At 53.5% G+C, this 27,800-nt stretch overlaps 4 protein-coding genes across 12 annotated transcripts; 2 read left to right on the plus strand and 2 right to left on the minus strand.

Moving 5' to 3' along the window:
• Positions 1–617: 617 nt before the first annotated feature.
• Positions 618–6,452, minus strand: BTBD19 (BTB domain containing 19). Of its 4 annotated transcripts, none has more exons than XM_081488716.1 (8): positions 5,725–6,452; positions 4,211–4,424; positions 4,063–4,116; positions 2,481–2,540; positions 2,313–2,381; positions 2,108–2,239; positions 1,858–1,983; positions 618–1,730 (listed from the first exon to the last, which is right to left on the minus strand). In XM_081488716.1, exons 1-8 carry the CDS (start codon positions 5,808–5,810, stop codon positions 1,584–1,586), a joined length of 888 nt encoding a protein of 295 aa, XP_081344842.1. In that variant the 5' UTR covers positions 5,811–6,452; the 3' UTR covers positions 618–1,583. The 4 variants fall into 4 exon arrangements, with proteins under 4 accessions (XP_081344842.1, XP_081344841.1, XP_081344843.1 ...); XM_081488715.1 differs by lacking the exon at positions 4,063–4,116 and adding an exon at positions 3,941–4,046 and having other exon boundaries at positions 2,481–2,547; positions 4,207–4,424; positions 5,725–6,443; XM_081488717.1 differs by lacking the exon at positions 1,858–1,983 and having other exon boundaries at positions 5,725–6,443.
• Positions 1,894–8,682, plus strand: DYNLT4 (dynein light chain Tctex-type 4). Of its 2 annotated transcripts, none has more exons than XM_081488719.1 (3): positions 1,894–2,558; positions 7,734–7,805; positions 7,909–8,682. In XM_081488719.1, the coding sequence occupies exon 3, from the start codon at positions 7,920–7,922 to the stop codon at positions 8,574–8,576; it is 657 nt and encodes a 218-aa protein (XP_081344845.1). In that variant the 5' UTR covers positions 1,894–2,558; positions 7,734–7,805; positions 7,909–7,919; the 3' UTR covers positions 8,577–8,682. The 2 variants fall into 2 exon arrangements, with proteins under 2 accessions (XP_081344845.1, XP_081344846.1); XM_081488720.1 differs by lacking the exon at positions 1,894–2,558 and adding an exon at positions 7,258–7,341.
• PLK3 (polo like kinase 3) lies at positions 8,590–13,515 on the minus strand. Of its 2 annotated transcripts, none has more exons than XM_081488709.1 (15): positions 13,342–13,515; positions 12,936–13,043; positions 12,726–12,842; positions 12,462–12,591; positions 12,293–12,380; positions 11,410–11,505; positions 11,123–11,321; positions 10,885–11,011; positions 10,611–10,702; positions 10,278–10,371; positions 10,058–10,141; positions 9,802–9,964; positions 9,517–9,646; positions 9,209–9,322; positions 8,590–9,101 (listed from the first exon to the last, which is right to left on the minus strand). In XM_081488709.1, exons 1-15 carry the CDS (start codon positions 13,387–13,389, stop codon positions 8,910–8,912), a joined length of 1,782 nt encoding a protein of 593 aa, XP_081344835.1. In that variant the 5' UTR covers positions 13,390–13,515; the 3' UTR covers positions 8,590–8,909. The 2 variants fall into 2 exon arrangements, with proteins under 2 accessions (XP_081344835.1, XP_081344834.1); XM_081488708.1 differs by having other exon boundaries at positions 13,180–13,515.
• On the plus strand, positions 13,347–27,504 carry BEST4 (bestrophin 4). 4 transcript variants are annotated; one of them, XM_081488714.1, is made up of 10 exons: positions 13,671–13,697; positions 23,438–23,609; positions 23,694–23,788; positions 24,380–24,613; positions 24,768–24,922; positions 25,315–25,392; positions 25,883–26,068; positions 26,172–26,252; positions 26,362–26,516; positions 26,662–27,504. In XM_081488714.1, exons 4-10 carry the CDS (start codon positions 24,394–24,396, stop codon positions 26,927–26,929), a joined length of 1,143 nt encoding a protein of 380 aa, XP_081344840.1. In that variant the 5' UTR covers positions 13,671–13,697; positions 23,438–23,609; positions 23,694–23,788; positions 24,380–24,393; the 3' UTR covers positions 26,930–27,504. The 4 variants fall into 4 exon arrangements, with proteins under 4 accessions (XP_081344838.1, XP_081344840.1, XP_081344836.1 ...); XM_081488710.1 differs by lacking the exon at positions 13,671–13,697 and adding an exon at positions 22,820–22,914 and having other exon boundaries at positions 23,438–23,601; XM_081488711.1 differs by lacking the exon at positions 13,671–13,697 and adding an exon at positions 22,928–22,984 and having other exon boundaries at positions 23,438–23,601.
• The last annotated feature ends 296 nt before the right edge of the window (positions 27,505–27,800 follow it).

The following is a 27,800-nucleotide window of genomic DNA, read 5'->3' on the forward strand; positions in this document are numbered from 1 at the left end:
ACTCTTCGCTGCGCCGTGAGGGCTTCTCATTGGCATAGCTTCTTTTGTTGCAGAGCACAGGCTCTAGGTGCTCAGGCTTCAGTAGTTGCATGCTTGAGGCTTCTAGAGCTCAGGTTCAGTAGTTGGGGCCCACGGCCTTAGTTGCTCCAAAGCATGTGGAATATTCCCGGACCAGGGATGGAACTCATTTCTCCTGCGTTGGCAGGCAGATTCTTTATCTGCTGCTGTGCCACCAGGGAAGTCTGAGGACCAGTGAATTTTTGCAAAGGTAGTAGTTGAGAGAAAACTTACTAATGTTTGGAACCACCAGTATTTTGAGTGCTCTAAAAGTGAAACAGATTATATTTTGTCCAGAGGGCAGTGGGTAAAGAGAGAAACTTAATAAAGGGCGTAGGGCTGACAATTTTAGACAGGTCTAGAGGCACTGTGGGAAATGGTTGGGGAGGAGGTCTCCACCGGAGTGAAGGCAGGAAGATTAATAAGAGCCTGTGGCAGTAATTCCGGCCACAGATAGGACTGGTTGAACTGGGGTAAGAGAACTGAACCAACTGGAAAGATCTTGTAGGAAAGGAAAAATAATTTTACCTCTACTCTCTGAGACCTTTGTAATGAGACAGTTTAACCAGAGAAACAAAAATGGAAGTTTATTAACATGTATATCTCACATATACATGGGAGATACCCAGGGAAAAATCAGTAACTTCCAGAGGTGGCCGAAAATACCTGCTTAAATACTTCCTTCAGATAATGACAAAAGAAAGAAAAGTGTGGGGAGGCCAGATATCGGAAGGCTGTCAGGAAAAAGCACCGAAAGCAAGAAGGTTTATTAAGCAGATCTTAGTGATTTCACAGGAAGTCTCCCGTAAATTAGTCATCCTTCTGTACAAAGAGGGAGACACCCTTACCAATGTAGATTTAGCTTATAAAAATTTCCCTTACAAAAGGGTAACTTTTCTGTTTTCAAAATGTCTCCTTTTTTCTCAAAATAATCAGCTTAAAATAACCCTATGCCAAAACAGCATATTTTGGGGTGGCATATTCTGCTTTCAGTCTCTTAAGAAATAGAAGCCATGGGAGGCAACTGTGAAGAAGAATAAAGCAAGGATGACATCTAGGTTTCTGGCTTTGGCACCCATGGAGATGAGAAACATGACTGGGGCAGAACTGGGGAAAGATGAGGGGCGAGCACAATTTTGGATTGAGTCTTAAGTGTCTGTGGGACTTGTGGAGAGAGATCGCCAGGAGCCAGGTCTGGAGTTAAAGAGTGGGCTGAGTTGAAAAGACATGTGGGAATTACAAGAGTAAAGGAGGCGGGCGATAGTGCTCAGAGACAGGCTGTAGAGCCAGAGCACGCGGGCAAAAAAACTCCTTTCGCGCTTTGTCGGGGGCTGGAGGCCAAGGCTCAGCGGAAGACAGCGACGTTCAGGCCCGTCCACCTCCGGAACCTCACCCATAGCGCCTGCGTTTGGCACACATGGGTCTTCCCGTCCCCACTCGCCCGGCATTCTGGGAGCGGAAGCCCGCTTTGAGCGCGGAGCGTGTTGGGAGCTGCAGTTTAAGAGAGGCGCAGGATGCTTCGCAAGTCATGGCACTGGTCGCTTAAAAGGCAGGTCCAAAAAGCGATGATGCTCCCGGGGCAGGGTGCCCCTCCGGCGGCGGCACGGGGTGCCCCGGGCCGCATCCCCTCTCCGCAGAGCGTGACACTTCCACGCCTCCACGATCTGTTCCACCTGCAAGGGATGCCAATCACCGCGGAGTTCCGCAGTGCCCACCTCACCCTGCAGACCCTGGACCACGCCCCCCTCGCCTCCCCCAACACCACGGAGTGGATCCGAGACGTGTTCCCCGCGTCCGCACCGGGATGAGCGGCTCCCGCCGGTTCTGTTCTTCCAGGGCGCTCAGCTCTGCCGGAGCCAGCAAGGCCAGTCTCAGCTCCCGCACCACCGGGGCCGCCACCTCAGCCACAGGCCGCTCTAGCACCGCCTGCGGACGTCAGCACTCAACCTGGGCGGGCGGGGGCCCCTGCCCAACCGCCTGCTTTCCTGGTTCCTGCAGCTAGAGCTTCTTTCAGCACCCCCACCTCCCACTCCCCTCAGCCCCTGCTCACCGCGCCCACGCGCGCCCAACTCCGGGCGGCCAGGACCAGCTCGGCCTCGTCCACACAGAGCTTGTCGCTACGCAGCAGGGGCAGCAACGCGGGCGCGGACAGCTCCAGGAAACCACGGGTTCGGAGCGTCTCCTATGGGCCCGCGATTGGGTCAGGAAGGAGCAGAACGAGGGGTGTGGGGTAGGGAGTATCCGGTGGGGAGTACCTGGCTGTGGGCCTCAATGAAAGCTACACAACGCTCCTGCAGCGGTCCCAGGCCAAATGTTACAGCAACCTGAGAGCAGAATGAAGGAGGTCAGGTTGGAGATGGAGAGGCCGGGCAGCCTGGCCCTCCACACCGGAACCTCCTGCAAGCCTGTCCAGCGATACCCACCTGCAGGGCCTCACAAACCAGCTCCACGTCCAGTGCCTTCACCACAAACTCCAGGCACAGCTGGGAACAGAAATGAAGGTGGGCTGTGCCCAGATGTCCCTGTTCCAAGGCCCCAGCCCCAGCCCAGAAACAGTGAACATCCTTGGAGCAGTGAGCCACCCAGGCTACTAGCAGCCCCAGGCCCACACAGACCTCCCAGACGAAGGGAGGCAGGGAATCACCAAGGCCTGAGACTAGGAGCTAGCAAAGCCAAGCCCAGCAGCCCACCTTTTAGTACATTCCTCACTAATCAGACTAGATAAGAGCCATGTGAAAATTCCACTCTCCTTTTCTTTCAAGACACTTCTCTTTCTCCACACTTTTCTCTGAACTCAAAGACACTATTTTAACCAGAAACTTGAATTCATCTGTGACATCTCCCTCTCACCCCCTACATCCAGAAAAGCCCTGGGTAATGCCAGTTCACAGGGTCAAACCAGCCAATCCTAAAGGGAATCAACCCTGAATATTCACTGGAAGGACTGATGCCGAAGCCAAAACTCCAGTACTTTGGCCACCTGATGTGAAGAGCAGACTCACTGGAAAAGACCCTGATGCTGGGAAAGATTGAGGGCAGGAGGAGAAGGGGGAGACTGAGGTGAGATGGTTGGATGGCATCAGTGACTCAATGGACATGAGTCTGAGCAAACTTGGAGATAGCAGACACAGGGACGTCTGCTGTGCTGCAGTCCATGGGGTCGCAAAGAGTCAGACACAACTGAGCCATTGAACAACAACACCGGTTGCTAGCGTAACCTCAATTTCTACAGCGACTGAACTATGAACAATGCCAGTTCCACTTCTCTCAAAGGCAGGCACTTCTTTCCTGGGCAACCACTGCCACCCCTGTCCCTACGGGACTGGTGAGCCCTTCCCATGGCTCCCAGTCCCTTCTCCTCTTAGCTTCCAAATCCTCACTACCTGAAACCTCCAGTGAAACTCCACTGCCCTCTGTGTAAAAGAAGTCCAAATTCTTGAAGGCCCTCCAGGAACCAGCCCCTGGCACCCTCTCCAATCTCATCTCTTCCTCTCTCCCTTTCACACTCTTAGTCCTCTTAGTCTAGCTACACTAAATGTCTCACCAGTTCTTTTTGTGCTTCTGTGACTAGAATACCATCTTTCCTCTCCCCGCTGAACAAAAATCTTACCCGATGCAACACAAATGTTTCCTTCTCCAGGAAGTCTTCCCCTCTTCTCCCTCATGGTGAGACTAGAGAGGCTCTCTGTACAGTCTCAGCACAATATGCCCTTATCTGTCACACTTCTTATGCCACTGGGTTAAGCGTTTTTCTTGTGTCTGTCTCTCTTTGAAGAACAGGGATCAAGGCTAACTTATCCCGGTATCTACACCCCCATATGCCCCCACAGGGCACACACGTATCCTTTTACACATAGGCACGCATCAGTGCCTGTTTATGTAGAGATACCCATACTTCTCTCTGTATTGGTGCACAGTCCTCTCCAGGTTAGCGGGTGTGTGAGGCAGGGTGTGAACCGCGCCCATAAGAGGCAGGGGAAACGAGACAGCTGCCCATGAACCCACCTCTCGAAGTTCCTCCAGCCCATACTCCACAGCCGCCGTCAACACCTCGAGCACCTGCAGAGTGGGTGGTTGGCATGGTAGAAGAGAGTCTTCCTGCCCCTCAGCCACCCAGATCTTGCCCACCCAGACCCTTTCCCAGTGGGCTCACAGAGTGGCGGTGCAGCTTGGCACTGTTGGTATACAGAAACTCCAGCACTGCCAGGAAGGCCTCAGCTGGCACGGTACTCAGCACCACAGGGCTAGGCACCTCAGGGCCTGGCTCTGAGCTCAGAAGTCGCTGGAAGAAGTTGCATCTACACGCCAGCAAGCACCGGTGGGCAAACACCTCCTGCCGTTCTTGACCAACCACAAAGCGAACATCACTGTGGAAGAGAAGGGCAGAGAGCCAGGAAGAAGAGGCTAGCCTCTCTGTGTAACTCTAGACTTTGCCTTTGCCCTGTCTGGCCCTCCGTTTCCTTATCTGCCATATAAGAGGCAGTCCCTCTAGCAAAAGGTCTGGGTCACACAGGCCTGGTTCTAATCACAGCTCTACGTAGGCAAGAGAAGCCTAGGGAAGAGATTTCTGACCTATTGCCTCTCAGGTTTCTCATCCCTGAAATGGGATGCTCATCCCAAACCCTAGGGTGGCTAGGGTGGCTAACATTAGGTGGCTATGTTTGATCACTGAGGGGGCACCAGGGCTGATACAAGATCAATCCCAGTGTCCCTCTCCTCCCCAGCCTGTGTCTCTGGTGAAGGGAAACTCTTTTTGGCTTCTCCTCCACAGACTGCAAACTCAGCGTTTTCAGCCTCCTCCAGACAGGAGGGGGGAGGAAGGAGGCTGTGGAGGGCACTGACTGCAAACAGACACGTCAGTGATGCACTCTCATGGGGCCAGACCACATTTTCCATTTTCATGATCTCTTCCGGCCCCAGCTTCTGGGCCTCTGAACAGCACAGTGGGTAAGGGACAGATGATGAAGCTTGAGCTTCCTGGAGCCTTCTAGTCTCGAGTCCAAGGCCTGGGGTGTGGGGGTGTGGGGGTGAGGGCGGCGGGTCCCACTGCTCAGACCAGACTGCGACTCCCAAAGCAGTAGGGTTATAGAAATCGCCAACCTGTGGGAGGACTCCAGCTCTGAAGCAGTGGAGACAGAAAGCTGCATTCTGGTTCTTCTGACCAGCCCTGCCCCTGTACTTGGTCCCTGGTTCCAGACACTACAGGCAGTGAGTCCCAGGCAGTACACTTGAACTACTTCCTGTCTGCAACTCTGGCTCAATCTCTTGAGCTTTGTTCCCCTTACAAGTCCCCAGTTCCCAGAACAGGATCCTCTGCTCCTCTGCCTCCCCAGGGAGGCACTCAAGTTACACTCCATTTCTCAGGATCCAGAGGGCAGAGGGCTTTTCTCTGCCAGGAGTCTAAGATCCAAAAAAGGAAGGCCTTTCCCTGAAGTCACACAGCTGCTCTGAGCTCCAGTCCCCCCTGCCCCCACCTCTGGCTCCCAGGCTATCACAGACACTGCGTGATCAGTAGCCATCCTCTACACTCCACTTCCCCATGCTGAGTTCACCGGGAAGGAGGGTCAAGTCCTAATTCTCCACTTCCTCTGTACTCAGAGATTCCTCAGAGTCATAGGTCGCAGCAGAGCCAGTTAGGGAAAACCCACAGACAGGCGCCCCTCTCACCTGTATAAGGGGTTGTTGACGAGGCTCCGGAGTGCTGTGGAAAAAGGCGCCACCTCCCCGTGCACAACCAGTCCTGGGGTCTCCATGGGTGGGGCAGGGGACTAAGCAGGAGGAACAGCCTAGGAGGCTTGTTATGTGTGGGAGAGACAGTGCGTGGAAGGAGCAGGAGGCCTGGCTGAGCCCTAGAGCTGGTGAAGAGCTAGAAAGGCCTGAGAGGGAGGGGCAAGAGATCCAGATGCCTGTTTGCTGGGAAGCTAAAGTTTAGGAATGAGGCAGGAGAGGCCCAGAAGGCATCAGAGGCCAGTGGAAGAGGCCAGAGGCTTGGGGACTCAGGGAGGGGACGAAGAGAGGCCGAGGTAGAGCAGACCGGACTGGGGAGGAGAAGCTGGCGGCGGATGAGGCCCCAGCTGGGAGCCTGCCCGGCAGCGCTGGGGTGGGAAGCCCGTGGGTTTCCACGGAAACTAGAGCCGGGCCTGAGAGGAGGCCCCGCCCAGCTCCCACAGGCCCAGGGAAATTTTCAGCCCTAGAGGGGCCCTAAGCAGAGTTGGAGGGTCTTAGCATCCTGCCTATCCAGGGTTCAGAGTTCAAATTTCCTGCCCCTCCCTCCCCTCCCCCTACAAGCATACAGGCTAACCAGACCTGAAGAACTCCCATCAACAGGGAAAGTCCTTGTCCCCATGGACCATTTTCAGGGTCCAGACCCGGCTTGTTTGGGAGGTGGCAGTCCTGGCCCTCCCAGAGAGGGGTCAGGTGAGGAGGCGTTAATACTGACAGAGGCATCATGGTCTCTGGCGTCCCTGAAGTGCAACCACAGTGCGGATGGGGGCAGTCTGGGCACTAGGGCACACAAGAGGTGTGGACAGCGGGGGACAAGGCCAAGGACACTTAAGTTAGGTCAGCAGGATTCACTGAGGAGTGAAGTCACCACTGTTGCATCAGATCTGAGTTCCAATGGGTCTCCCTTCCCCCTCCCCCAGCCCAGAACTGAGGAAGTCATCCAAGCCCCACCCTAGCTGTACACAAGGAACGGAAATGTTTGTCCTAATTGAGGCCGATGGGGAGACGATAGGGCCGTGACGTGCTCCTTCCTGTAGGCCCGGATCCTGATTCCTGAGCAGCCACCCCGGTAGCCTCAGGGTTTCCCCATATCCCAGGCCTCTGCAACTCGCTCACAAGTAGAGAGCCAGCCTTCACAAGGGGAGAAATGGACAGTGGCTCAAGAGCCCTGGGGTAGGGGCACACCTTTCTGACCAGAGCCTCCCTCTACATCTGCCCCTTCACTCACACTTGTATGCCCTTGGGCTCTGGCCCCCTGTTGATCCCCCTCCCCGATGACTCAGCCACCCGGCATTCAACTGGCATTCAACACACGTGCTTACAGTAACACTCCCAGGTTAAGCCAGAGCCAGGACTGCTGAGAGGGAACCAGGAAGAGGAGTGAGTGCTTGCCCAGCAACCCAGGGCAACTCCACAACACAGGCAAGGGGCCCTTACCCTCCTACCTGCCATCAGGCCCGTCGGGCAAGGGCTGTTAGGAGAGAGCCTGGAGGACACAGGCTGCAGGTGCCTAAGGAGTTGGGGGAAAAGAGGGCAGCCATCCCAGAACTGACTCTGGAGGTAGGGCCAGAAGCCAAAAACAGGCTGGAAGGACCATCCTGAGTCACCTAGCCCCAGGCTCTGCCAGGTGTGGGGATCTTTGTGCCAGCCACCCTAAGAGCAGGGAGGGGGTGGAGGATGGCTGGATTCAAGACTCACAGAGGCTAGAAGGATCTGTGGGGGCTGAAGGAGCTGGGTCTGTCTGTCCCTCCCTCTGGTTAGGGGGTGGAGGCGCCACTGTCTAGGTGCAGGTAGAGGGCAGATACATCCCAGTTTCTGCTGGTGAGTCAGGTGGAAGGGAGGTGTACTTGGAGCTCACTTTAACCTCCATAGTGCCCAGGTGAAGTGGAGCTCAGAGAGCAGGGAGAGAGAGATGATAGTCTGAGCAGCGTCTCTTTCCTTGTCCCTAACAGCCCTTAACCCTCCAAGCACCCAGGAATCCACGCAGCTGGGAACTATTTGATTCATCGGTCCGAAAAACACAGGTAAGGAGGGATTAGAGGGTAAAAACTCAGCGCTGAGTAAGAGACTAGATGGTGTACAAAGATAGCTAGTGAGGGCCATCCCATCCAAGTCTGGGTCTTCCAGCCGGCAGGTCCATGGCTGGCAGGCCTGTGCCCCCCGGACGCCAGGAGGAGGAGGCCAAAGACCATGGGCTGAAACTATCAGCAGCGCGGCCTCTAGGCCACCTGCCCAGTATCGATGAAACCCGACCAGCTGGCCTGGGCCCGGCCTCCCGCCGTGGCTCCGTGCTAGGTCCGGTGTTGTCCTTTTCACGCCGCAACTCGCTGGCAGGGCCAAGTGCAGGCCCTGGGAGTCGACGCCCATCCCTGGGCCCCGTGCCCCCTCTAGGCTCGCGGGTCAGCTTCTCTGGCTTGCCCCTGGTGCCCGCCCGCCGGATGGCGCCCTCCTACCGCACGGAGCCGGCGCCGGGGAAACGCTGGGAGGCCGCGCGCGCACAGCAGGCCCTGGAGGCGGCGTTGGCCGCGGGACTGCGGGACGTGTACTACTCGGGCGCAGAGGCTGGGCGGCTGGCACAGGAGCTGTGCGAGCTGGTGCGCATGAGCCTGCGTGAGCTCTGCCCGCCGCGCTACAAGCTGGTGTGCAGCGTGGTGCTGGGGCAGCGCGCCGGCCAAGGCGTCCGCGTGGTCAGCCGTGCGCTCTGGGACGTGGCACACGACGGGTTGGCCTCGGCTGCCGTCACCAACGCCTCGCTCTTCGCCGTGGCCACAGTCCACGGACTCTACTGCGAGTGAGGAGGCCCTCAAGTTCTGCAAAAACGGTTTATTATCCCAGAAGGAGACCCTTCGTGGGGCTCACATCCCAATAAATAAATGTCAATAAATAAAAGTGGTCCATAAATAACGTCCCCTAGAGGGGGCTAAGGCTCAGGCTTTTCTTGGAGAAGGGGTGGGAGGCCGCCTCCAACCCCAGTAAAGCTGGTCCCTGATTCCCTGGGGGATTCGGCCCGGAGCCCCCAGTGAGGCACCAAAGGAACAGGGAGGGCCACAAAGGTGAGGGCCAGAGCCTGACAGGCACAGGTCTCAGGCCTGAGGGCTTGAGTGGTGGCCGGGCCCCCAGACTGCAGCCTAGACGGGGCAGCGGTCCCGGAGCAGGCACAGAGCATAGTGAAGCCGCTGCCGCAGATCTGGGGAGCAGCCCAGCTGCTGAAGGTGGGAAGTGAGGTAAGTACAAGCACTGCGATTGCGGGCCACAAAAGTCACAAGGAGGGGCTCCCAGCCACTGAGGATCAGCTTGGTGTGGTCTCCGTAGAAGTTCACCTGTGCACAGGAGGGCGGCACTGATCAGGGCCTAGCGCCCAGATCGTTTCTTCCCCAGCACCCTGGACCTCCTAGTCCTCACCCCCAACTCCAGGCGGAGCTCTTACCTGGATGGTGCCATCACTAAAGAGCATGAGTAGGGCCTGATCGGTCTTGACCCACTGCAGCAGGAGTGGGGGCACAGGCACCTCCACCTCTTCCACACTGGGCAGATCTCCACCCTGGGAACAGGGGCAGGTCACTTGTCTGACACCAGTCCTCTCCCTATTCATGTCTCCCTTAGAGGGTCAGCTTCTAGCTTCAACACCCACCCCACTGTCCACCCACCCCCAAAGGGGACTAGGAGGGGATCAGGATGTGTTAGTCCTGAATGTGCCTAACCCCCCACCCCTGCCCCCGGACCCAGTCCACAAACCTTCATGAGGCGCTGCTCCATGTAGGAGGCGAAATACTTCAGGACACCCAGCTGAGGCTGCAGAGCCCGTGGCACGGCGCCCACAAAGAAGGAGAAGTGCTTAGTGCTAGTGGGGTTGTAGTGCACAGTCCTGGAGGAAGCAGACAGAGACAGAGGTCAGAGGGAGCCCTGCACCCACACCCCCTCCTCAGAGACTGCAGGACCGGGAGCCCAGGAACACACACTAAGTTGCAGCACTACTGAGTACAGAGGCCTGGATGCCAGGCACCCCATCATAGCACTTACTTTCTGTTGGCCGACAGGGCCATGTGTGTGCCATTGTTGAAGAGCACAGCCACACGGCGGCTGGAGAGTTGATACCCAAAGCCAAACTTGTTGGAGTAGTCAACCCACTTGCTGACCCACACCAGAGGTTCTGGCTGTGCCAGGGGAGCTGGGTTCTGTTCAGCTGTCATAGAAGAGGTAGGAATGAGGACTTGTTCCTGGCTTCCCAGTCAAAGAACTCCCTCCACCATTCACATGTGCCAGGCCCCAGCCTCACCTGGGGGCATGAAGGCCAGGCAGTTTCTCAGAGCACAGAGGGCTGACTCCACCACTGTGGCCACAGTCAGACCTTCTTCAAACCCTGAAGGGAACGGGGCACTGAGAATTAGGCAATAGTCCCACAAGTCCTAGACAATGACTCTCCACCCACTCCTTCCGTCCGGGCTTGGTCTCAGCCCCCGCAACCTCGAGCACCCTTCACCCTCCTGGTGGCTCACCATCTCCACTGCTTGCCAATGTCCCACGGGGTGAACTGTCTTCTGGTGCTGTCTCTACCAGGCTGAGGGGGGCTGGACCTGAAGCTGCTGGAACCTGGAGGGTTGGGTAGGGAAAAGGAGTGAGACAGGCCCTGAAATCCAAATCCTTGAGAGTCCATGGCTCACCCTGCCCTGGCAACCAGGGCACCCCAGGTCACCCTGCTTGACTGATGAGACGCAGCCAATTAGGCCACCACAAGGCTAGATGCTTCACCAGCCTCTTTTATCCCAGGCTTCCTGCAGCTGCTAGGGTGGGGGTGAGTCAGGGGAACACCGTCCACATGAGCACCTTACCTCGGGCCTGGCATCCTGATGGCCAATGGACGTCCGGGTGAGGCCATTCACCAAACAGGAGACCTGGTCCCGCTCCTCTGGATGGTTCTTATCTGGGTGGGGGGAGATAGAACCCTCAGAATCCTGCCTAGACCCCCTGCTTCCCAAAGAGATGACATAGTTAGGCATAGCCAAGTGCCTGTGTAATGCATGCTATCCCCAGGGGTCCCCAGGGACCCTACACTCACACCCCTGCTGCTCTGTACCCTCAAATCCACTGACGTCTCAGACTTACTCTTATTCTTCTTTCTCCCAAAGAGGCTCTTGGTAACTTTGACGAACAGAATCCTAGCTGGGTTAAGGGGTGTCAGGTCTGGGACTGTCACACAGCTGCTGACAGGGAGCCGGTCCGGAGTGTAGCCCTGAGGAAAGAAAGCGTGTGAGCAGAGAAGAGCAGCCCAGGAGTCCTGTCACCTGCTCCCAATTCAATCCCTGGGGAACTGCAGACTGGCTGTGTCTGGGGCACCACAAACCTTGGTAAAGAAGTCATGGCGGAGGATCTGGTCAATTGAGGGGCGGTCTTGGGGTGAAGCTCGAAGGATGGCAGCCAGGAGCTGCCGGGCAGGCAGTGAGAGGCTGGCAGGCAGCGTGTAGTGAACCTGCTTGATGCAGCGGTACGTCTCCTTCAGGTCAACGGTCTCAAAGGGGGGGCTCCCACATAGCAGCGTGTACCTGTGGGGCAGAGAAAAAGTGGTCAGGAGTAAAGAAGAACATAGGCCTCCTTGGCCACCCCCTGTGTACACATGACCCTGGCACTCACATGACACAGCCCAGGGACCACACATCTGCCTCCGGGCCATGGCCCTGTCTCTGCAGCACTTCTGGGGCCACATAGTTGGGGGTACCACAGATGGTCCTGATGGGATAGGGAGGAGGAGAGGGCAAGGTTCAGAGGCAGCCTGGCTGGCCCCTCATCCCTGCCCCCACTGAGAGTCCAGACAAAGCAGCTGCCTGTCACCAAAGGCCAGAGAACTCCTATTTGTTCTGAGACAATGGAGCCAGGGATGGCAGCTGAGTCCCTGCCCACCCGCCTGGCCCAGCTGCTCAGCGACTCTGCAGAACCGGGGAGTTCCTGACCCCTAACCCAGCCCCCTCCTCCGGGTCAACAGAGGGTCCATCACTGATCCCTTCCTCCTTCCCCTACTCCCACCACAGGCTGTCACTTCTTATGATCTGTGCTGTACATAATCAGCTGTCACATCCCCCATGAACACTACTGCCACACATGCTGTGTTACACACCCAGTCCTCATGGCCACAGCAGGGTTTTCTGACACAGGGTGTCATGTCCACCATCTCTACACTCAGCCTGTCTCACACACACACTGCTTATGTCACCATCCACATTCACACACAGGACTGGTCATACACTTTCAAGAATCCTTACACCCCATCTGTCTTAGGGACTCAGACACACATTGGACCAGCAGCCTCTCCACCATTCCCAGGAACCCAGGCTGCCACTGCCACCTTCACACACACACACACACACACACACACACACACACACAGCTCATCATCCGTCACATCAATCACACAGTCACATCAGGCAATCATCGTGCCTCCTACAGATATAGTCAGTGTCTGTCACTCACGTCATCTGTGTCACACAAACTGTGGCCACCCCCCTCCTCAAACACTCACTTCTTCCTATGCTCTGGGGGCTCCAACCGGGTTGCCAGTCCAAAATCCCCCATCTTCAGTTCCATATTTTCAGTGATAAAAAAATTTCCTGAACGGGGGCGGAGAAGTGTGTCAGACGCCTTTTTCTCCGCCTCCCCAGCCCCCCATCCTGTTGGCCCAGGAGTCTCACCTAGCTTGAGGTCCCGGTGCAAGATGCCCCGCTGGTGCAAGTACTTGAGTCCGGAAAGGATCTGCCGAAGGTAGTAGCGCACCTCTGGCTCCAACAGGGTGTGCCGGGCCTTCCAGATGTGGGCCAGGGACTGCAGAGAGCGGCGGCCTCAGCCCCTCGTCCGCCCTCCCCGACCCTCCCTCCGTGTGCTCGCCGAGGAAGAACAGGGCTCCAACTTTGGGTCTTACGGTCCCTACTCCCTCCCCCACCTCCACCATCCCTCACCTTTCGGCTGCAAAGCTCCAGGAAAATGTATATGTTGTCAGCATCCTCAAAGTGGTGCGAGAAACGCACGATGTGGCGGTGCTGCAGGCCGCGGTGCAGCTCAATCTCGTTTAGGATCTGCAGTGGCGGCGCGGGGTTATCATCCGTCTAGGGCTCCCTCGTCACCGTCCCACCCCACCCGTCTCCCGCTGGGCCTGGGCCCTGGCTCACCTTCTCACGCTGATGCGGCTTGGTAATGCGGCTCTGCGAGATGACTTTGACCGCGTAGGCATTGCCGGTCTCTGTGTCAGTGGCCTCATAGCAGCGGGCAAAGCCCCCCTATGAGGAGAAGGCATCAGGCAGGTCTGGCCGGCAGACGTACCCATGCAGAGGCCAAGCGGCCCCGCCCCGCTCCGCGCGGGCAAAGAAGTCGGCAAGGCTCCCCTACCCTCGCTGGCACCACTCCCCAGCTCACCTTGCCCAACAGGCGGCCTTTGAAGTAGGTGCGGCCGCTCCGCGGGTCGGTGATGAGGCGCCCGGGGTCCGGTGCCGGAGTCTCGGCCAGCACCTCTGGCTCAGATCCAGGCTTGGGACTTCCAGGAGGCCCGGGTCCGGCGGGGGGCGCTGGCGGGGCGGCCGCACGCGGGAAGGGTCGCGGGGACAGGAAGCCGGCCGCGGGCTCCATGCGGGCGGTGCGGCGCAGCGCGAGCCGGGCTAATTTCTGGGTTCCGCCAGGCCCGGACCGCGCGAGGCGCTGCCAGGATTTGCTACGCGGCTCTCGCGCCCCAGGGAGCCCAGCGTTTTTATCAATGAATGCCTGCCCCCTCCCCGGCGTCTAGTCATTAAGAGCCCGCCCCCTTCATGCGAGTCACCGAGAAGCCACGCCCCCCATCAGGCCTTACGTCAACAAGAAGCTCCTCCTTCCACCCGCGCACCCAGAGGCCAAGCCTACTGCTCCCGCCTTCAGGACGCAGCCATACTGCTAGTCACCATGTGAGTGGCCATCAGGATGTAAGAGCCAGCTTTGTCCCTGCCCTTCTACCTCGTCCTGGTGACTGAGAGTCCCTCTAATGGGGGTCCTTTCGCCCCCCCATTCTTGGGGGCTTATGTTGAAGTCCGAGGGTGCCTGGGCGTATTGGGAGTCTCCTCAGCAACTAGATGGACCAGCGTTCCAACCAGGAGGGCAGAAGCAGGGACGCCGCTCGCCTTTGCCCGAGTTGGTCACCAACCCTTTAAGTGAGCGGCAATTTGTGTTCGTCGCACGCTCTTGGCCAGAGACCGCAGGTCCAGGCCAGTGCTGCCCCCTTTAGGGGCTGAGAGGAATTGCATACTCCCAGCTGGGCTTGCCTGGAGTGGGGAGTGTGGAGGCCTGAGCTCCTATGCTGAGTCTTGAGATCAAACAGCCAGGCATTCAAGGCTTTTGTAACGGACCAGGTCACATCTTCTGCCACCCCTACACCCACACCCTTAAGGGGCAGATCTCATGTTCTGGAGAGGTGCCTATTCTCTTTCCCTGAAAATATCCACTGCCCTGCGTCCACAGCCAGAGGCCAGAAAGTGAAGAATGGTACTTGTATTTTCTCAAATCTAGCAAAGGACAGTTGGGCCGGTGGTCCTGGGGCCATCTGAACCCGCAAACCTCTGGTCCATGCCACCCTTCACAGGGCCAGAGACAGAGAGATGGGGCCTTTTTTTATTTATTTACTTTTTTGAAGTATAGTTGATTTACAATGTTGTATAATTTCTATTGTACAGCAAAGTGACTAAGTTATACATATATCAATATATCCATTCTTTTTCATATTCTTTTCCATTATGGTTTATCACAGGATATTCAATATAGTTTCCTGCGCTATACAGTAGGACTGCACTGTTTATCCATTCTTTTTTTTTTTTTTTTAAGTTTATTTGGCTGCACCAGGTCTTAATTGTGGCATATGGGATCTTCGGTTGCAGCATATGAGATCTAGTTCCCTGACCAGGGGCCGAACCTGGGCCCCCTGCACTGGGAGTGTAACCTCTTTGCCCCTGGACCACCAGGGAAGTTCCCTGTTTATCCATTCTATGTGTAATAGTTTGCCTCTGCTAATCTCAAACTCCCAATCCATCTCCCCCCTTGGCAACCACAAGTCTGTTTTCTATGTCTGTGAGTCTGTTTCTGTTTCATAGGCAAGTTTGTGTCATATTTTAGATTCCACATATAAATGATACCATATGGTATTTGTCTTTCTGTTTCTGGTATGATAATCTCTTCACTTGGTATGATAATTTCTAGATTCATCCATGTTGCTGCAAATGGCATTATTTCATTCTTTTTATGGCTGAGTAGTAGTCCACTGTATATATGTGCCACATCTTTTTCCATTCATCCGTCAGTGGACATATATGTTGTTTCCATGTCTTGGCTATTGTAAATAGTGTTGCAGTGAATATTAAGGTGCATGTATCTTTTAGAATTAGAATTATCTCTGGATATATACCTAGGAGTAGGATTGCTGGATCACATGGAAACTCTAGTTTTTCGAGGAACATCCATACTGTTTTCCATAGTGGCTGCACCAAGTTACATTCCCACCAACAGTTTAAGGTGGTTCTCTTTTATCCACACCCACTCCAGCATTTGTTATTACAGAGTTTTAAATGATGGTCATTCTGACCCATGTGAGATGGTAAAGAGGTGGAGTCTTAAACCCTCTGGATCCCAGGATCACAAGCTTCTTCCTGGCCTCGACCTTTCGCCTCTCTGTGCTCACTCTGTACCATCCAATCACTTATAAACCTATTCAGTCCTCAAAGATCTGAGAGCACTTGGTCAGTGCCCAAGCACTGTGTGTATAAGATTGGTCAAGATTGCAGCCCTCATTTAGTTTACATTCTTCTTAATGGAAACAGACAATAGGCAAGAATATAAACAAAGTAATTGCAGGCTGTGAAAAGTACTGTGAAGGAAGTAAACAGGAGAGTAACCAAAGAGCTTACATTAGAAAGAGTGGCCAGGAAAGTCAACAAATATATATTTAGTACTCGATTGCTGTCAGTTTTATCTCCCAAATATCTCTGAAATCTATGCAGTTCACTCCATCTTCCCCAAGCACCCTAATCTGGGTCACAATCTCTCAAGTCAGGATTACTGCTGCAGCACCTTACTGGTCTCCATTTCATCTTCCCACCATATGACCATCCCATCCCATCCCTCACCAGGCCCACAAAAGTCTACTTCTCTAACCTTATCTTCCATGTCCCCTGAATGGAAAACCAAACCAGCCTGAAATGTGGAGAAATAGTAGCTCAGGTGAATGAGGGGGAGAGAGAGGGGGGGTGGGCAGGAAGGCCTTAAGTACCATCCTCAGGAGTTTGGTCTTTATTCTACAGGTCAACACTTTTCCAGATGGGGAGATGATAGAGGTAAGGCCAGAAAAAGCAAACCCACAGGGGAAATGGGGCTGAGGATGTATAGTTTGATAAAGCATATTCGATATTGCCATTTTGTATTTGGAAACTAGAGCGAAATGTCTTTGTATGAGTTTTCTAGGGTTGTCATAACAACATTACTATAGACTAGGTGACTTACACAACAGAAATTTATTTTCTCTCACTTCCAGAGGCTGGAAGGTCAAAATCAAGGTATTGACAAGGTTGATTTCTTCTGAGGCCCCTCTCTTGGTTTGTAGATGGCAGTCTCCCTTTGACTTCACATGATCTTTTTTCCCCTCCTTGGGACTGAACCTGTGCCCGCTGCAGTAGCAGTGCAGAATCTCGTCTGAACCACCAGGGAAGTCCACACATCTTTTTCTGTGTGTCCTAATCACTTCTTCTCTTAAAGACATCAGTCAGATAAGGTTAGGGTCTACCTGAAGAACTTGTTTTAACTTAATTACCTCTTTAAAGGTCCTATCTCCAAATATAGTCACATTCTAAGGTACTGGGGGTTAGCAGAAGTCAAAACTCTACCCATCTTAGGTTTTCATACAGGGCTCTTTATTTTCAGTTTTGTATTTTTTATTGGTAGGCTTTATTTTTTTAAGAATGGTTTTAGATTTTTCAGAAAAAATTGAGCAGATAGTGCAGAGTTGCCATATACTCTCCCACATGCCCCCTCACACACACAGAATTTCCTTTACTATTATCATCTTACTAGTTGGTACATTTCTTACAAGTAACTCTTCAGGGGTGTCCCTTTAGTCTGAGAATGAAATTCAGAATCCTTGAGACGGTTTGAGATGGTCTATAAAGTTCCCCATAGTCAGGCCCTGTCGACCTCTCTAAACAGTCTCCTCTTGCCTGCTTTGCTCCAGTCAGAGAGGCCTTCTTTCTGTCTTTCTCACACATAATAGAACTGTTTCTGCCTCTGAGCCTTTGCACATTTATTCCCTCTGCCTGGAATACTTTTCCCCTAGTTTTTACTTATGACTTACTCATTCTTATCTTTTCTGGCTTAACTACACTATCTAAAGTTGGATTCCCACATCAAATTAACCCAAACAGGACTCTTCAACAAAGAGATTAACAACAAGTACAAAAAAACAAAAAGCAAGTTTATGTATTTTTTAAAAGGATTATTTTATTTTAATTAAAAACTTTTTTTTTTTTGGCTGAACTAGGACTTCATTGCAGTGTGGGCTTTTCTCTAGTTGCAGAACACAGGCTTAGTTGCCCTGTGAGATGTGGGATCTTAGTTCCCCAACAAGGGAATGGACTAGACGGACCTTTGTCAGCAAAGTAATGTCTCCACTTTTCAATATGCTGTCTAGGTTGGTCATAGCTTTTCTTCCAAGGAGCAAGTGTCTTTTAATTTCAAGTCTGCAGTCACCACCTGCAGTGATTTTGGAGACCAAAAAAATAAAGTCTCTCACTATATCCATTGTTTCCCCATCTACTTGCCATGAAGTGATGGGACCAGCTGCCATGATCTTAGTTTTCTGAATGTTGAGTTTTCAGCCAATCTTTTCACTCATTGACAGGAAAGTGTTGGATCCCACTAAAAAAAAAGATACCCCACGTCTGAGGGCAAAGGAGAAGCCTCAGCAAGATGGTAGGAGGGGCAAAATCACATTTAGAATCAAACCCCATACCCACCAGAGACGCTCGGAGGGCTCAAACAAAACCTTGTGCACAGCAGGAGACCCCACACAGGCTGAGCCAGACCTGCCTTGAGTGTTTGAGTGTCTCCTGTGGAAGTATGGGTCAGCAGTGGCCCTGCAGGGGCAGGGGCTCCGGGTGCAGCAGACCTGGGTCTGGCATAAGCCCTCTTGGAGGAGGTCACCATTAACTCCACCACAGAGCCGCCAGAACTTACACAGGACTGGGGAAACAGACTCTTGAAGGGCACGAACAAAACCTTGTGTGCACATCAGGACCCAGGAAAAGGAGCAGTGACCCCCACAAGAGACTGACCCAGACTTGCCTGTGAGTGTCCAGGATTCTCCAGTGGAGGCATGGGTCGGTGGTGGCCTGTTGCAGTGTCGGGGGCACTGAGTGCGGCAATGCATACACGGGACCTTTGGAAGGAGGTTGGCATTTTCTTCATTACCTCCACCATAGTTTGGTCTCAGGTCAAACAATAGGGAAGGAACACAACCCTGCCCATCAACAGAAAATTGGATTAAAGATTTACTGAGCATAGCCCCGCCCATCAGAACAAGACCCAGTTTCCTCCACAGTCAGTCTCCCCCATCAGGAAGCTTTCATCAGCCTCTTACCCTTACCCATCAGAGGACAGACAGAAACCAGATTGTGAAAACCACAATCGCAGAAAACTAATCAAACTGATCACATGGACCACAGCCTTGTCTAACTCAGTGAAGTTATGAGTCATGCCATGTAGGGCCACCCAAGACGGACAGATCATGGTGGAGAGTTCTGACAAAACGTGGTCCACTGGAGAAGGGAATAGCAAACCACTTCAGTAGTCTTGCCTTGAAAACCCCATGAACAGTATGGGAAGCCCATACATGGGGAATATTCCAGGGGAAAATGAGTAACTCCTCCATGTGGCTTAGAATTCAGGTTTAAATACCAACTGAATAGAGAAAGGGGTAGGGGAATGTGAGTCTCTCAGGGGAAAGTAAATAATTTACAGGAAAGAGATATGGGCCCTTAGAAGAATGGATGGGAGATGTGATAGTTTATGACAAAGTTGGTCTGGATGTGATATAGAATTCCTGTGATATGAGATGAAACTCCCAGGAAGGGGATTTGTGATGACTGAGTTTCTTTGGAGGCTCCCTCTTTAGGCAGATAAGGTGAGTTCAGAGAAAGCCTTTCCCTGCATTTGCAATTTTTCAAGTGCCTATTTAGCTCAAAGTAACCAATATGCCAAAATGGCACATTTTGGGGTGGCATATTCTGTTACCCATCACTGTCTCCTCCCCTTGGAAGGTTAACAAGGTTCTGGCACCCTCCTCTGGGAGCCCGGGCATCAGGAGGACATCCTCCTGGATGCTGTAACTGAAGGGCCTGCCAGCCTGCTCTGCCTCCTCCCTCAGTGTCACATAAGCTGCCATTAATGGATCTTATACACTGTCACAAACCAGGTACGGGGCTAAGCACAGTAACCTTATGATGTCATGGGATTATTATCTCCATCTCACAGATGAGGAAACTGAGACTCATGGGGCTAAGCCTCTTGCCCAAGGTGAAGGGGCAGAGCCAAGATCTGAACCCAAGATACCTGACTCCACTATTCACCACTACATGACTTTTTTATTTATTCTTTGGCCACGTGGCATGCAGGATCTTAGTTCCCCAATCAGGGATCAAATCTGTGCCCCTTGCAGTGGAAATGTAACCACTGGACTGCCAGGGAATTCCCCTGCCTGACTTTTCTGAGAGTCACTAGTTCTCTGTCCTTGCATCTGTCCTCCTACTCTACTCATCTCCCAGTCCCTCTTACTAGTGCCCTTTCTCCCCCTCACAAGACGCTCACAACCTCTGACCAAGCTGAGGTTTTTCTGAGCTCTCTGAGTCTCCATCCCCCAGAGGATGCTCTCAGGCCTGCTGCTCCTAGTTGAACACCTATCCCAAATGCCTACCCCTTGGCAGCTCAGAGTCAGAATCTCTTGATAGTATCAGGTCACAGAGGTCAAGGGAGTCTTTCAAGAATGAAAGATGCAGGACTTCTCTGGTGATCCAATGGTTAAGACTCTGCACTTCCAATGGAGGGGACACAGGTTTGATTCCTGGTCAGGGAACTAAGATCCCACATGTCTGTGTGGCCAAGTAAATATATAAAATTAAAAAAAAAAAGAGTGAAAGATACCAAGTAACGTGAGGACTCAGGAGAGGCCTACTGGATTCAGCAACAAGGAGATCTCAGGTGTGCTTAGCGCACCAGAAAGGAGAAGTTAATAGCTACAGGAGCCTTTCATGCTTACCAAGTACTGCATAAATATTAATTCATGTAATAGTCACAACAACTCTGTGAGATAGGTATTATCTTTGTTTCCCCACAGGGAAATTAAGGACAGAGGTTAAACAGTTTGCTTAAGAACAAGGTCACAAAGGTAGTTTACTGTGTAGTCTGGATTTTAAAATATGGGCAGGGACTTCCCTGGTGGTTCAGTGGCTAAGATTCTGTGCTCCCAACACATGGGGACTGGGTTCGATTCCTGGTCAGGGAACAAGACCCTATATATTACAACTAAGAATTCACATGCTGCAACTGAAGATCCCGCACGCTGAAACTAACACCCGGTGCAGCCAAATACATAAATAAATATTGACTCAATGGACAGGAGTTTGAGCAAACTCTGGGAGACAGTGAAGGACAGGGAAGCCTGTTGTGCTGCAGTCCAAGGGGTCGCAAAGAGTTGGATACGACTTGGCGACTGAACAACAAAATAAATAAATATATAAAACGTGCTCTTAAAAAAAAATTATCTAGGCAGTCGGGCTCCAGACTCCATGCAATAAACTGCCAAGTCATATATCAGCTCTCAGCTGTGAGGAGGGGAGGGGGCACTGGTGGTTAGGACCAGAAGAGAGGGAGGGACAAGAGCTAGGGGAGGATTAAGAAGGGTGGGGAAAATGATTTACAGGTGGAATGGTTCCCTCTCCTTGACCATAAACCAAAGGGACCTGTCAGAAACTGGGAAGGGAGATAAAGTGACTCAGGAAGGAGGGCTGGGTGGGTCCTGGGGACTGCTCCCTCCTGGGGCAAGGCTTCAGGTTCTGTACCTTTACCCATGGGTCTGTGGGAAATTCACAGGCCAGAGATCCAGAGAGCTGGGTAACAGGCAGATGTGAGAGACCCTCAGATGGGGATGGGAGCTAAGGACTGAAACGCAGCCAACTGGAAGCACTGTCAGAGAAGTGACAGGACCTCAGGGCCTGAGCTCCCCAGGTACCAGAGACTCTTTAAGAGAAGCAGTCCAGAATGCTCTAGGAAAGCCACAGATCAGAGCGTGGGAAGGGGCTGCAGGGCCATGGGGGTTAAGTCCCCAGAACTGGTATCTTGCCCTTTTGCAGGTCAGCTTGTGGGTTTTCCAGACCTCCAGGACAAAAACACACAGAGTCCTGTTCTTTCTACATATGGACACCTCACCTGAGCCTGGGAAGGAGAACATAACTCGTCAGGCCATGAGTTGGCTCTCAGACTTTGCTCATTCAGGAAGTTTCTTACAAAAAGTGGGGAGAGGGACCAGATGTCTTTCAAGCTAAAAGATACATGCACCCCAGTGTTCACAGCAGCACTGTTGACAACAGTCAAGATGTGGAAGCAACCTAAATGTTCATCAGAGGAATGGATAAAGAAGATGTGGTACATATATACAATGGAATATTACTCAGCCATAAAAATGAAATAATGACATGGATGGACCTAGAGATTCTCATGCTGAGTGAAGTCAGAGAAAGACAAATATATGGTATCACTTATACATGGAATCTAAAAAAAAATGGTATAAAAGAACTTATTTACAAAACAAATAGAATCACAGATGTAGAAAACAAACTTAGAGTTATGGAGGGAGGAGGGGGGAGGGATATAAATTGGGAGATTGAGATTTATATATATACACTACTATATATATAAAGTAGATAACTAATAAGGACCTGCTGTATAGCACAGGGAATTCAATACTCTGTAACAGCCTATATGGGAAAAGAATCTAAATAAAAGTGGATATATGCATATGCATAAACGATTTACTTGGCTGTACAGCAGAAACAAACACAGCATTGTAAATCAACTGTAGTCTAATTAAAAAATTTTTTTAAATAAAATAGAGAAAAGAAAAGCCTTCCTGGGTTCAAGTCCTCAGCTTTATTGAGATGAATCAGATGTAATCCTGTCCGAGGTCTTGTGGGCTGGAGGGAAGACCTCTTTGTAGAGGATTTTAGGGCAGTATGACTAACTGATCTTAGAGAGGACCTCAAAGGAGCAGTGAAAAGGAGCGAGGTCAGAGGCTGATGACAGCAGGTGGAAGTGGGGCCATCTCATAGGCCTTATATCTATGTTAAAAGCCAGGACCTGGCACTGTTTGGCTTGGGGACAGGCTGGCCAGGCATCGGGGGATAGGTCTCTGACTCTCAGTCTCTGCAGGATTGCCAGGTTCTGAGAAGCAACAGTGGACCACTAGGTGGAAACCAAAGGGAAAAGACTGGCTTTTCATGGTGATAGTCGCCCAGGATAAATGCCTGCATGCTCCAGGCTCCGGGCATTCTTGCTCTGAATATGCCCCACTGCCTTGTGAGGAAGGAGTTATTGATACTGTTTTAGAGAGGAGCAAACCGAAGTTCAGTGAGATTAGGTATCTTGGACAAAGCCACAGAGAAGCAGAATTCAACCCCAGGTGTGTCGGCCTTGCAAACTTACGTTCCTAACCACCTCTCCATGAACCACTCTTCAGGAACCACTTGCAGGGAGAACCAGCTCACAGCATGGGGAGGGAGCTTCCCAGGACAGGCCAGAGATTGGATGGAGGGGTGCTCTGGCACAGTGCCTGTCACTTAGTCAGTGCTCTGCCATCAGCAGCTGTTAAAACACTTTATCATGCATGTCTTCTCACCTGGAGCGTGGGACAGTCAGTTCTGTCACCGTGGCTCCAAGGACATGGTGTGAGCTGTGGGGTCAATGCAGAGGCATTTATAGCACTCAAAGGCCAGCCCAGCCCTGCAGGCACAGCCAGTTCCCAGCACCAGGGAAAGCCGGGTGACAGCCTCAATCCATCAATGATAACCTCAGTCTGGCCAAACTTTATGGACCCGGGAGGTACATAAGTGTTGTGGGGTGAAAGCTAGCTCAGTTCCCCTTCCTTGGCACAGACTGCTGTCCAGAGCAGGTAGGTAGGTGTGGGGTAGGGGTCAGAGTGCCCTGTTCCTTGAGAGACCATCTATCAGCTTCGAGAGCAAGACCCCACGGTGTGTGGGGCTGGGCTACAGTGGAGTCTCCTGTCCTCAGCAGTTCAGGGGTTCCTCCTAGTCCTGCAAGTGGAAGAGGAGCTTGGGGCAGCCTCAGGCAGGAGAGGATGTGGATCTCAGCTCCCCTCTGCCCCATCTCATACTGGTTTGACCCATGTGCCACTGAGTCCAGGGGGCTGGGGGCGTGCTCTGTCTCCTCGCCTGCTTCCTCCCCTTGGTTTACTGAAAGCGTGAAGGCTGGGGTCGGGGGGTGACCAGAGTTGTGGGAGGTTACCTGGGCACCTAAGCTGGGTGATGAGAAGGCAGGCTAAGGAGAAGGCTTATGGGGGGAGAAGGACAGCTCCAAGGGCAGCTCTCATGATCTTCTGTCCCAGGCCACCAGCACCATGACAGTCTCCTACACCCTCAAAGTGGCCGAGGCCCGCTTCGGAGGCTTTTCTGGACTGCTTCTCCGTTGGCGGGGAAGCATCTACAAGCTCCTCTACAAGGAGTTCCTCCTCTTCATCGCCCTGTATGCTCTGCTCAGCGTCACCTACCGGTGCGAGGGTGAGGGCAGGGTCTCAGGGCTGGCCTGCGGGGGACTAGGCTGCTCACCTCCCTCTAACCCAGGTCCCACCTGACCTTCCCCAGGCTGCTGCTGACCCAGGAGCAGAAGCACGTGTACGCTCAGGTGGCCCGATACTGCAACCGCTCTGCGGACCTCATCCCTTTGTCCTTTGTACTGGGTAAGTTCAAAGGACAAGGGGTTCTCCCTTGCAGCCTTCTAGCCATCTTTCCTGACCTTTGGGCTGGCCTGCTAGCTCTGAGGGTCAGAATTAGCCCAGCGGCACATCTGGAGGTCAACCAGAGCAGGCTCAGCATACATGGGAGCTGTGTGCCGGGTCCAGGATTCCCAGAGGACTAGGCCCTGCCTATCACCAGCCCGACCCTCACTCCAAACACAGCCCCAGCCTGCTGCTGGCCTCACAACCCTCTGGGTCCTGAAGGGGAACTGGAGAGAGGTGACACCTCCCTCCGCACCCTCATGGGAAGCAGGGCTCAGAGTTAACCACTGCCTGGACTTGAACCATCACGTCTCTTCTGCCTGAGGAGGTCTGCAGTCTTCTTCCTCCCTGCCTGGTTTGGTCCATCAGGGCGTGATCAGAGGATGAGGCTGTCCCTCTGACAAGCGAGGCAGGATGCTGGAGTCAATGCGTCCTTCCCCCTGCCTTCGTTCCACCTGGCTTGGACCAGGCGTTCTGGTTGCGGGCAGGACACACTGACTTCCAAGCCCTCCGTCTTCCCTTCCCGTCCCCAATACCCATGGCGGCGACCAGGTTTCTACGTGACCATGGTGGTGAACCGCTGGTGGGCCCAGTACACAAGCATCCCGCTGCCGGACCAGCTGATGTGCGTCATCTCGGCCACCGTGCACGGCGTGGACCAGCGTGGCCGTCTGCTGCGCCGCACCCTCATCCGCTACGCCAACCTGGCGTCGGTGCTGGTGCTGCGCTCTGTCAGCACGCGCGTGCTCAAGCGCTTTCCCACCATGGAGCACGTGGTGGACGCAGGTGCCGCGCTCAGGGAGCCCTGGGAGGGACTGGACCGGACCTGCCCGAGGGTCTCCTAGGCGGGGAGGTTTGGCCACCAGGGGGAGCTCCAGGGCCCCAGAGCGGTGAGTCCTGGAGGCCAAGGATGAGCATTCCTTTTTCTTCATCCCTGCAGGTTTCATGTCCCAGGAAGAGAGGAAAAAGTTTGACAGCCTGAAATCTGACTTCAATAAGTACTGGATCCCTTGCGTCTGGTTCACCAACCTGGCGGCCCAGGCCCGAAGGGATGGGCGAATCCGTGATGACATTGCTCTCTGCCTGCTCCTGGAAGTGAGTCAGCCTAGGACAGGGCCCATCTGCCCTCCTCCCCTTGGTTTTGCATACTGCAGTCATAATTTCAGTGCTTAACACCTACATGGTGTCGATTATGTAGTGTGGCAAGAGTGAGGAAGTGAGGAAACTGAGGCAAGGAGCGAAAAAAAACTTGCCCAAGTCACACAGCTAGTTAGTGGAACTGAGATTCATCCTCAGACCTTCTGGCTCCAGGGTCTGTCCTTGCAGTCACTGTGCTAAACTGCCTTCTATCACAGGCACCCCAGCCTGACAACACCTCTGAAAGCAGAATGAGACCTGGCCCAGGCCTAATGTGTACTGGGCTCCCTGTCCCCTTCTCCTTTCTTCCTTTCTGTCTCCACTGATTCCTCTTCCTGCTGTTCCACCAGGAGCTGAACAAGTACCGAGCCAAGTGCAGCATGCTCTTCCATTATGACTGGATCAGCATCCCCCTCGTCTATACCCAAGTAACTGCCTCTCACCTCCCCAGTCCCAGTGCCTACTGTATGTCCTGTGCTGTGTGTGACATTGAGAAGAACTATAGATGGTACCTGCCCAGGGGCAGTTCAGTCCAGTGAGACACTAAATAGCCAAGGGCTCATCCTCAAAGCCTCCCTGGGCTCTCACTAAGATGATCCCCTCCCATTTGCTGCTGCCACACCTTGCTACATGTTGTATTTATTTTTTAAATTATTTTTAAAAATATTTATTTATTTGGCTGGGTTGGGTCTTATTTGCACCATGGGGGAGCTTTAGTTGGCACATGTGAACTCAAGGTGCAGCAATGTGAGATCTAGTTCCCTGACCAGGGATCGAACCTGGGCCCCCTACATTGGGAGCTCACCATCAGGGAAGTCCCCACTACATGTTTTAATTACTTGTTAGATCTACCACTGACCCTCGGGGCAGAGACAGCATTTTAACCTGTCCCACTCAGCCTGGCATCCCCTCCTCCAGGTGGTGACCATAGCAGTATACTCCTTCTTTGCCCTCTCCTTGGTGGGCCGCCAGTTCGTGGAGCCAGTGGCAGGGGCTGCCAAACCTCGGGAGCCTCTGGAGCCAGGGCCAGCCGCAGGAGATCTGGACATGTATGTGCCTCTCACCACTCTGCTGCAGTTCTTCTTCTATGCTGGCTGGCTCAAGGTGGGCACTTCAGGGGGTGGAGCTATGGGCCCAGGACCCACCCACACTTTGGGATTAGAAAGTAGGGCTCTGAGCCCAGAAAACACTCTCTTACCACCTGCAGGTGGCAGAACAGATCATCAATCCCTTTGGTGAGGATGATGACGACTTTGAAACCAACCAGCTTATAGACCGCAACTTGCAGGTGATTCAGGGTCTGGTGGCAGCTCCTGGCAGTCGGGCTCTCCCTCCTTGCCAGCTCTCAGTCCGGGTTCGCAGAGGAGAAGGGGATTCTTGTGACCTGCTGCTCCCAGGTATCCCTGCTTTCCGTGGATGACATGTACCAGAACCTGCCTCCCACGGAGAAGGACGCGTACTGGGATGAGGACTCGGCGCAGCCGCCCTACACGGTGGCCACGGTGGCCGAGTCGCTGCGGCCTTCCTTCCTGGGCTCCACCTTCAACCTGCGGTGAGTAGCCCACGCCGGCCGAGGCAGGACCTGAGTCAGTAGCCAGGCTCCAGTTCACCGCCCACCCTCCAGGCGCCCAGGACTCCCCCCTCCGGCCCACCTGCTGTCAGAGGCTTGCTCACGCAGCCCTCCTGCCTACCCGCAGCATGAGCGACGATCCTGAGCAGAGCCTGCAGGTGGAGGCGTCCCCTGGGCCAGCCCGGCCGGTGACCGCGCAGACCCCGCTGCTCGGCCGCTTCCTGGGTGTAGGCGCTCCCTCGCCAGCCATCAGCCTCCGGAACTTCGGCCGCGTCCGCGCCCCCCGGACCCCGCATCTGCTGCGCTTCCGGGCCGAAGAGGGCGGCGACGTCGAGGCAGCGGACCGCATCGAGGAGGAGGCGTCGGGGTCAGGGGACGAGACCCAGCAGCCTTGAATCAAACCAGCCGGGGCAGGCCGTCCAGCTGCCTCGCCCAGGTCCGCCCCCGCCCACTTTGCGGGCCCTGCGGAGCTATTAGAGCAGCACTCCCAAGTCCCCTAAGCCGGGGCACCTAGGGACCGCTCCTGATGGCAGAAGGGCCTGAATCAGGGCAGAGGATGCTTCCACGTTGGGTTGGAGGTGAAGCTAGGACGCAAAGGCGAGGCAGAGGACTAGAGCCCAGGTGCACGGTTTATTTCCGCTGCGATTTTGGGCTAGGCCAGTTCTTAAACTTGAGGGAGCATCAGTATCACTGAAGGGTTGGTTCAAAAGTCTTGGGTACCACTCCCAGCATTTGATTCAAGTCTGGGATAGAGGTTAAGAATGTGCGTATTTCTAGTAGGTTTCTAGGGAATGCTGCTGCTGTCCCCAGGGTAACATAAAAAGATGTTTAGGATATACCTTATTCTGGTAACCTCACCCTGAAGAGGGGCCAAAGTGTGTACTGGGTACTTTATCTGTCATGTTCAATGTGTTTACAATGAGAATGTATTCATTTATTATTTGTGCAATTAAAATTGCTTAAAACTGAATTGGCATACTCTGAAGTGGGCTTAAGATAAGGGTTTGGGGGGAAAAAAAAAGGGTTTCAGAGTCTGCCCTGGAAGCTGATACTGAGATGTGAAGGCACCCAGCCTAGACTTGCAGCATCTGAACAAGCCCTTCTCTGCTCCCACCAAACAGCAAGAAAGGACAATTTAAGGGGTGAAAACTGCAGGTCCATCTCCGTGGTGGGACTGGGGCACTCAGCTGATGGGAATAAGAGGGGGCCTTTGGAAAAGAGCCCCACCAAGTACTAGATTAGAGCTGCTGCTAAACTGAGTTTCTG

Source organism: Giraffa tippelskirchi, chromosome 5 (genome assembly GCF_054371585.1).
Source record: "Giraffa tippelskirchi isolate mGirTip1 chromosome 5, T2T-mGirTip1v1.2.pri, whole genome shotgun sequence".
NCBI classification, from domain to species: Eukaryota; Metazoa; Chordata; class Mammalia; order Artiodactyla; family Giraffidae; genus Giraffa; species Giraffa tippelskirchi.

Coding starts and splice junctions, on each gene's coding strand:
- BTBD19 (XM_081488715.1), bottom strand. CDS start 5,810: ATGGAGACCCCAGGACTGGTTGTGCACGGGGAGGTGGCGCCTTTTTCC. Junction 2,240..2,312: donor TCATTGAGGCCCACAGCCAG/GTACTCCCCACC, acceptor GCGGGCCCATAG/GAGACGCTCCGAACCCGTGG. Junction 1,984..2,107: donor GTTGGGCGCGCGTGGGCGCG/GTGAGCAGGGGC, acceptor TGACGTCCGCAG/GCGGTGCTAGAGCGGCCTGT.
- DYNLT4 (XM_081488719.1), top strand. CDS start 7,920: ATGGCTGGCAGGCCTGTGCCCCCCGGACGCCAGGAGGAGGAGGCCAAA.
- PLK3 (XM_081488708.1), bottom strand. CDS start 13,389: ATGGAGCCCGCGGCCGGCTTCCTGTCCCCGCGACCCTTCCCGCGTGCG. Junction 12,592..12,725: donor TGGAGCTTTGCAGCCGAAAG/GTGAGGGATGGT, acceptor CGCTCTCTGCAG/TCCCTGGCCCACATCTGGAA. Junction 11,322..11,409: donor TGGTCCCTGGGCTGTGTCAT/GTGAGTGCCAGG, acceptor TCTGCCCCACAG/GTACACGCTGCTATGTGGGA.
- BEST4 (XM_081488710.1), top strand. CDS start 23,450: ATGACAGTCTCCTACACCCTCAAAGTGGCCGAGGCCCGCTTCGGAGGC. Junction 23,789..24,379: donor CCCTTTGTCCTTTGTACTGG/GTAAGTTCAAAG, acceptor GGCGGCGACCAG/GTTTCTACGTGACCATGGTG. Junction 26,517..26,661: donor GGCTCCACCTTCAACCTGCG/GTGAGTAGCCCA, acceptor GCCTACCCGCAG/CATGAGCGACGATCCTGAGC.